The sequence below is a fragment of the Triturus cristatus genome, chromosome 1_2 (genome assembly GCF_964204655.1).
Source record: "Triturus cristatus chromosome 1_2, aTriCri1.1, whole genome shotgun sequence".
NCBI lineage: Eukaryota > Metazoa > Chordata > Amphibia > Caudata > Salamandridae > Triturus > Triturus cristatus.
This window is the reverse complement of record NC_140580.1, coordinates 440,678,213-440,686,991: the sequence shown is the minus strand read 5'-3', so window position 1 is coordinate 440,686,991 and position 8,779 is coordinate 440,678,213. Positions and strand designations below refer to the sequence as shown.

Here is an 8,779-nt window from a genome sequence, read left to right as displayed (position 1 = left end):
TGGTGGTCATGGACATTTCACCAAGACTTTTTCCATTGAAAAAAATGCCTGCAACAGAGGACTTATCTATCAAATCCCCAGCACACGTATTTGTAATCAGTAATAAACTTGGTTCAAATACTGGAAAGGCAGATGCCTTATATCGATAGACTAAACCTGAAATTGAAAATACATGCATTAATGAATCTCCTTTGATATTGCTAGAGTATAAAACATCCCTTGCTTCGAATAAATGCATGTGGATGCCTACTTATAGGAGTTTTGTACAGAGTTACAGTCCATTGATAAGGAAGCCTTGCTAAGAGAAAAATGAGACAGAATTGTAGAAATGGATTACTGTATCAAGGAGAGGCTCTGAATTTGATTATGCTCAGTTAAGACAACAGGCTACCAGCTGACTTCATGATTTCTATCCCATTCGGAGGTAATAATCAATCCAAATCAGATCAAAGTCACAATGAAGAATGTTATACTCCAAAGTCACATTACGAACCAGTGGATCCTTTATTTATAAATCCAATTTAGTGATACTGTTATTGTATAACCTCCAACATTCTTTCAAACATAATATCAGTCAGCCAACACGTGTTTAGAGGTAACCCTCTTTGTTAAGGCTGAAAAAATATTTTAAATCAATATTTAAAATACACAGTTGTTACAATTTGTAGCAAATGTGTGTACCTTTCAATTCAACACCAGTGAAAATACGATATCCTATCTTCTTAAGGAACGCATGATATTGAATTGTAAAATACTTATTAAGAGCCATTATAAAATGTTAAATTCTATTTGGCACATCAATTTTTAGTAAATTCGGTAATATGCATGTCATCTTCGTCAGTTATCCTGAGGCTTACTCTACATGAAATTCAAACCAAATCAAAATTAATTTAATTCCATTACCAATTCTTAATTACTAACTACGAGAGAGGAACCCTATTGCTAATTCATTCTAACATATTTACAGATGATCACAATATATTTTGTGATAACACACTCTTTTGATTAACACATTTTGTTATTTTACTTTGCAATATGTCAAAGAATACACCAAAAAGATATATCAATTGTATTTCAGGGAAAATTTGACATCAATGTTACTTTACAACTATCTCTTTATCCTTTTGTGCTTTATTTCTGAATCCGATAGGTTTACTACATGAAATCTATCAATCAAAAAAAACATTGTATACCACTGTTTAGTTTCCCATCAACCCTATCAGAATAAATTCAACATGTATACATATCCATTTGATCTACTTCATTGGGACCTTCCTACTTAACATGTTTGATAGATATTACATTTTTAGTACTACTGATCAATGTAATTGATTCACAGACATTAATATATTTTTAAGTAGCAGAAACAAATGGAATTAAAATTCTGTTTTGACTATCCACTTAAATCAAATCAAAAAGTCAGGACTTGCTCACCTTGCTCATTGCTTATCACAAAACCGCCTTGTTCTCATAAAAATCTAACCGGGATTGCCGGATGAGTGCCTTTTTACAACAGTGGTTTTGGGTTACTATCACTAATCTTACACAAATACCAATGTTATGAAGATTATAATGTCATACTTGGCACACCAAGGGGCGATGTGGCGACTTGCCTGGCAGAGGTAGACCATTGGCATGAGGTAAGGCTCCATAGTTGGGAGATATGTATTGGTACAGTGCTCTTCTTTCAATGGCAGAACTAAATGTGGATGCTGGGCTCCCTTCGGGCCAATTCTTGTTGCACAATTCCCTTATTCGGGTGACAGGAATACACTGGGGCGCCATGCAACAGGAAAATGCCATGCACCTGGCAATCCAATATTTACATGTCCTGGGGACATGTCGCCATCTAATAAGATCGCTTGCCAGTTCAATCTGCACGCATGCTGCAGAACCCCTTACTACACTGTGTCAACACTAGGACCATGAGTTGGGTCTTCCTTGTACAGAGAGTGGCAGAGCATCTTGGTATACCCCATATTAAAAAAATATTATTTACATTGTACAAAAAATTACAAGAAAATGTCACTGTAAGATGAACGGTGTTCTGCCTATGCAGTGCATGATGTTATGCAAATACACAATATTGCTTTTACAATGGCCAGCTAAAGGCTTTCAGCACCACGGTCAATACTGTTTTTGCTGGCGCCTTTATATATTTCAGAGTTACAAGTATGAATTGTGATGAGTAAGGAAGGGGCGAAGCCGGGGGCTTCTGCAGCAGTGCTTCTGATGGCTTGCATTGATTTCTCTTGACGTTGGATGCTGACTTGTAATCTTGTTCAGCTTCCCCTGCCTCTCCTAATGTGTGAGCAGGCACGAATCCCAAAGGAACAGGGGGTTAAAGGGATCCAGTCAAAATGAGCGACCCCGCTCTGCCTCCCCTCCCCAGCCCCTGCATAGCATAAGGCTGTCGTCCTATTTTTGGTTACAGCAAGGCTGGGGGCTCCCCCTCGGAGCAGAAAGCATGCAGTGCATTTCTCTCTTACATCACTGTGCTATATACCGCTCCGTGTTTACGTGGTGATGCAAGCCCATTTTCCCACGTCCCTTCATGTGTTTTTCCTGCAAGGTCCGGCTAGATATTTCCCTATTTTTTAAAAACAAACCGCACAGGTCTGTCGGGCGCGTGAAGAGGCTCCGTGCGCACGCCAGCTGCAGGTCCCTGTTTCTAGGCGAGAGGAGAGGGAGCAGAGCGCGAGGCTGCTGAAGCAAAACACAGGCGCGTGCACCGAGCACAGCACCCGCGCGAGGAGAGAGACGCTACGCGGTTCATGTGTGAGTCTACCCCTCTCACTGGCCTGAAGGGGAGCGGCTCGCGAAGATGGGGAATGCCGGCAGGCCCTCTCGGAGGGTGGTTTACCTCCTGTACCTTTCATCCCTCCTCCTGCTGACCGAAGCCAAGAAGACAAAATGTCCCCGCGGGTGCACTTGTACCAAAGACAACGCGCTGTGTGAGAAGGCCAAGGATATCCCCGACAACTTCCTCCCAGACATCATTTCGCTGTAAGTGTTCGGTTATCTCTCCTGAGGTGCGGGACAGGGGACCAGCAGCCGCTGCGTAGACTGTGCGCTTTCGATGAACAACATGGGGTCTGCTTGCAGTAATTAATGTTTGATACCCGGCCGCTCCTGGGGCTTTATGCAGGTGACAGACATGCATGCTGCCCGTCTGTGCTGTAAAAGAACGCGTTAGAGCAGCGCGGTGATAACGACGCGGCATGTTAGAACTTTTCTCTTTTTATTCCTTTTTAGGTCCTTTGTGAGGTCGGGCTTTACGGAAATCCCTGAGGGCAGTTTCGTACATATACCGTCCCTGCAACTGCTGTGAGAAACCCTTTTAATTCACGTGTATTTTCTGAAGCGTGTGCAGACTGGTGTAGTGGGCGGGCTTGGTGTTCATGTTGTTGTGGTGCATGGCATGATGGTGTGCGCACTGCAGGGCACATTTGTGTTTTCCTTTTAGATGGAGAGTGAGATGAAAGGGCGCTTTAGTTTTCGTGTTGCATGTGTCCATGTGCATATGTATAGATTTTACGTCAGCTGTAGTTCGAGCGCTGTAAATACTGCACCCCCCCCCCCCCCCTACACACACACACACAAACACACGCACTCCATGGGGGAAGGTGCCTCGCCCTGCAATGGTTATGGTTGGGCAGCCACTCAAGGTGTCAGATCACTGCCCCTGCACCTCATTGCAAGGGAGCGACTGCATCTCTGTTGCTATTGTTACTAAGCCCAAGCATCTCTCGAGTGGTTCTCTCGACTGTGCGCTGGCACCTTCCTGGTGGAGTTATGCCTAATGAAACAGGCAAAATAAACACGCTGATTGTACTGTCAACACAGTTCTGACACATGTCAGGGTAATCTTTTAATAGGTGCCATTGACTATTTCCATACAATGCCTGCAGTATCTTTCACAATTCTTCCAAACAGGGAAACGCATGCTTGCATTAATAATGCATGCTTCGGCGAAGACGTGCACTGCTTGCGCAATGGTTCTGGCTATCTCCCCTCTTCACCAGTGGGTGTGATACCAGGTCTCGGAGCGGAGAGCAAGAAAAATCAATGTGCGGTTGTGTGTGTGTGTGTGTGCTGAGCTCCTGGAACAGAAATGCAATGCAGGGGTTGCAGCTAATGGCACATAGTGATTTAGTAGTGGTTTGTGGGAGATATCAGTGTTTTAGTAGTGGTTTGTGGGAGATGTCAGTGTTTTGGGATCAGATTGTTGAACTTTGTATATGGTATTCGAATTGCAGCTGTGAATTGGTATATGAGTGATGTGAAGTATTTTAATATTTTCTGCTACTTTTATGGTCTTTGACCGAAATAAAGTATTCAAATGAAATGAAATGAATTAAGTTGTGTCTCAACGATTAAATACCCAGCCTCTGATTAGAGAGGGTGCTATGCTTAAAGTTTAGCGTGGCAACTAAGGTGTGATGGTTGATGCAGAGATATTGAAAGGCAATGCCAACTGGCGAGGACACAATCACACAGAAAGTAACTCCAGTTTCATACTTCTGACTTTTTTTCTAATATTTTCTAAAGACGCACCTGCAGGTTTTATGACCACTCTCACTTGGTTTTACAGAGTGCTGTTTTCAGTTGCTCATAAATATGCCCGGTTTTAGTGAATGTGAATGTTTTGTTGAATGACTTTCTTAGAATTTTTTTTGTTTGCAATCTCTTCAGGTTATAATTATGGCTCCCGGTTATATAGTATTTATTTCTTACACTTCTGACTATTAATCCATATTCATTTTTTGATATTTTCATCTGCGTTTATCCAGAATTATTCTCGGTTTTGTAAAAAAATGAAGTTGCAGCTAATATATTCTTGCATGTATCGAACCGAAAAATGTATGTTTATACTCGAATGCCCGGGAAGTTTTAATGCTACACGTGCTACATGTACCTATGTAGGATACATCAATACACTCATGTGGAAGAAGAGCATTGAAGCTCACACACAGTCATAGCTGCAACTATTTAAGCTTCATTTAGAAAACGTTCTCCTTGTTTTTTAATTCCCCTAGCAGCCAGTATCCACAGTTATTATCCTGGTAGTCTCGGCTTCAGCACTTTGACCCACTGAAAAATAGTTTTTTTCTATTATTATCCATATTTAAAAAATAAATACAGACAAGGAAATAGATGTTTTTCTGCCAGTATTTATCTGCAACCATAAGTACAAACATAAAACTGAGAGAATTAGTTAGAATCAGTTCTTAATTTGAGCCTGTGGGTTCCGGTGCTCGGCACTTGCACTTTTTAATTTTTTAATTTTTGTTTCGGAGTTTTATACAGCGCACACTTGACCCGAAGGTATCAGTGCGCTTTACATGAGCACCAGTTGCACTACAGAGGGGCACATTCATTTTTGTTAGGCATGGGCAGATTAAGCGATTTGCGCAATCACAGGATGTTGAGTGTCCCTTGCTGAGACTCGAACCCGGTTCCCCAACTGCAAGTGCGACCGTACTAGCGGTCAGACTACATCCTCTCCACTTAATTGCCAAAAGGTGGCACTGTTTGTCTTATTTAGAGATGAGCACAACAGCAGTTGTTAATGAATTCTATATACCTTAAAATGACAAATAACTGCCACCCAAGCCATTCTTGTAGCTTTGGGGGCCTAGAATAGTGTGAATTGTCACACTTGCATGAGTGTGATGGTTAGTAGGTGTGCTTGTACTATCAGTGGCAGGGGCGTAACAGGCCCCCGCATCCCCCGTGGTGTGGGGGGAGGCCCAGCTGCAGGGGGCCCCCTCAGAACAGAACTACGGTCAGAGGCCTCCGGATAAAATGCGGAGTGGGGCCCCTCTGTGTACATTGCAGGGGGGCCCCTTAAACTTTCGTTACGCCACTGATCAGTGGCAGTGCTGGCAGGGGTAATGGGTGGTGCTAGCTCCGAGGGCCCTGGCACTTGTGTTTTTTTTCTTTTTTGACAAATTAAGCACTGGTTATAATAAAGTATCTACATTATTGTTGTTCATTGTCAAAGTACCCCTACTTCCACAGGAGCAAACTGACATAGACGCCTAGTGCCTCTCTACCCCTTTCGACTGTCTCAGAGAGTTACAGAGAAGCAGTCCACAGGAATCTTTGGGAAAGAGGGATGCTTAAGGAGAGACTGCTCCCAGTTTTCTAAGGTTCCTCTCAGCTTTCTATTGGTCTTCCTTCCTTAGTTTCGTGTCTATCAATCTCCTTTTGTTTTTTCTTCGTCTTCAGAGGAAACTGTATCAATGAATACAATCTTTAATATTTCTTTTAAATAGCCTGCACTATATGTATGAATATATCTTATTCTAAAACATATATTCAAACAATCACACTCAGTTCATATCATGCACATACCCTTTAAATGGGAGACTGTAAATTCTCTTCTGATAGTTTCTTATGAATGTGTTTTGGAAAAAACACTTATAAATATCACAGTTTTTGTCCAGAATAATAGTTCAATGTTTCAGTTCGATTGTAGTCCGAGAAGTAACGAAAATGACGCTCCAAGGACCGTCGTTAAGACACAACAAGACGTAGTGCTCACCTGAAGTCAGTTTAGTCATGATGCCAACACTCACACTCGGCTAGCTAGCAAGCAAGCGTCAGGAGCTCTGGAGGACTGGGGTTGGGAAAAATGGGGGAAGGGAAAGAAAATTAGGATTACTGGCGGCAGGGAGAGAATAACTACTGGGCGTTGCTTACTCTGAGATTACATACGCAAGAAGCTACTCTCTCTCAGGAATCTCCTCAATTGAAGTGCGCAGATGAAAGCTCACACAACCATTTTATTCCATATTTTCTCTAGAGAGGTCGTGCTGAAAAGCAAGTCTTATAAACAGAGAATCTGCACCATTTTCAAAGAGGTCTTGGTACCTATTTTTCGAAAGTCCTCTCCAGCAGGTCTTGTATATCATCCTGGATTCATACTTAAGGTTCCATTTATGACCCAACACTCTATGGCCCCAGAATGACACTAGTATGGAATCTCTACTCCTAACCGCCATGGCAGTGCCCCCATCAAAGGTCGGTCCATGGGAGTTGGTTTTAGTGGATGCTGCTTATGAAAGGATGTTACTAATCTGGGGGCCTGGACATTTGTGGAGAGTTCCCAGGATCTCTCATCTGGGCCATAATCTTTCCAGTCTACTAAATAGTGAACCTTTCCTTTAACCTTTTTTGAATCAAGAATTATTTTCACCTCATACTGCTTCTGACCATCAACATATAAAGGAGGGGATGGTTTAGTCAACCTGCTATTGGGTGGAGTCTTTTTTAAGAGTGAGACATGGAATACTGAATGAATGCCTGGTCTTCGGGGTAGATGCATTGTTACTGGACCCAAGATCATTTCAATTGTGTACGGACGTATGAACCGTGGTTGGAATTTCCTGTTTCCTTTTAATTGTATTGAGAGGACAACTATACCTAGTCACCCACTCTATACTCTGGGGCATGTTTTCTATGTTTGCCTGCATGTTTTTTTTATAGGTTCTTTTTAGATTTTTCAAAATTTTCTTTGGCTGAATTGTATGCAGTTTTTAATTGTCCCACTAATTCTTGAACTGAAGGAACCTCAATGTTTTTCTGACCCACAAAGAGATTGGTATGTCTCCTTTAGTTCAGGAAAAAAGGGGAAACCCAGTAGAAACATTTGTGGAGTTATAATGTGCAAATTCCACTGTCCACAGTCAGTAAGACCATTCTCCCTCTTGATCTAAAATGAATAGTCTTAAACATTGTTCTAGTTCTTGGTTTACTCTTTTTGTCTGACCATCTGTCTAAGGGGTGATAGCTAATGGAATATCAAACTGTCAGTCCTAACTCTTGCTTGAAGGCCCTCCGGAAATGCAAAAGGAATTGCCACCCTCAATCAAAGATTACTATCTTGGGAATTCCATGCGTCTTCACTATATGTTTGCTAAATGACTGAGCTAACTCGTTAGCATTTGGAATGGCCTTTAATGTGGTAAAGGGAGCCATCTTAGTGAAGGTGCCTACAAAGTCTAAGATTGTGTTGTAGCTCTGACTAAGGTGCAATTCTACAATCAGATCCATGGTGATGGTATGCTGGTAATGGGGGGGGGGGGGGCATGGGTAATGGTTGTAAAAACCCTTGTGAGCCTGACTGCTTGTTTATCCCTGGGCACCATTATCACAGGTAGTGCCATATTGTTGAATGCTGGTGGTCATATATGGCCACCAAAAATGGCATTTGACTAGGTCCATGGTTTTGTGTATTCCCTTACTCCCGGCCAATGGATTATCACGACATTCTATTAAAGCCTCGTCTTGAATTGCCTTTTTAGGTAAGTACAATGCATTTCTGTAATAGGGCAATTGGTTCATGATTCTTTGTTCAGGTTCTTGTTTTGACCATGCTAGCAATTCTTCGGGGGTAATTGTTTTTCAGATTTCATTTTAAAGATCCAGTAAGGCGCTAGCACACACAATTTGTTTTCTGTAATTATAGATTGTCTCTCGATAGAGTGTTCTCGTGGTTTGGTCTGAAACCTGGATAAGGCATCGTCTGTTCCATTTTTACTTGAAGGACGAAATGTTGTGACAAAATCGAATTCTGCAAAATAGAGAGACCAGCACAGTTGTCGCCAAGTCAAAGTCTTAAGTGATTTAAGAAATTGGAGATTTTTGTAATCCGTACACACTGTAACAACATGTCTGGCCCCTAGTAAGTAGTGTCTCCATTCTTGGAAAGCATCTTTGACCTCAAATAGTAATTTTTCTGTGATCATATAATTAATCTCTGCAGGGGTTC

General features: G+C 41.9%; 1 protein-coding gene across 1 annotated transcript in view; it reads left to right on the top strand.

Moving 5' to 3' along the window:
* The first annotated feature begins 2,525 nt into the window (after nucleotides 1-2,525).
* Nucleotides 2,526-8,779, top strand: part of LGI1 (leucine rich glioma inactivated 1) — a 184,474-nt gene continuing 178,220 nt past the window's right edge. The window contains exons 1-2 of the mRNA XM_085606044.1: nucleotides 2,526-3,006; nucleotides 3,256-3,327. Coding sequence (XP_085462170.1) covers nucleotides 2,825-3,006; nucleotides 3,256-3,327 — 254 coding nt within the window. The 5' untranslated portion in view covers nucleotides 2,526-2,824. The remainder of the gene's footprint in view (nucleotides 3,007-3,255; nucleotides 3,328-8,779) is intronic.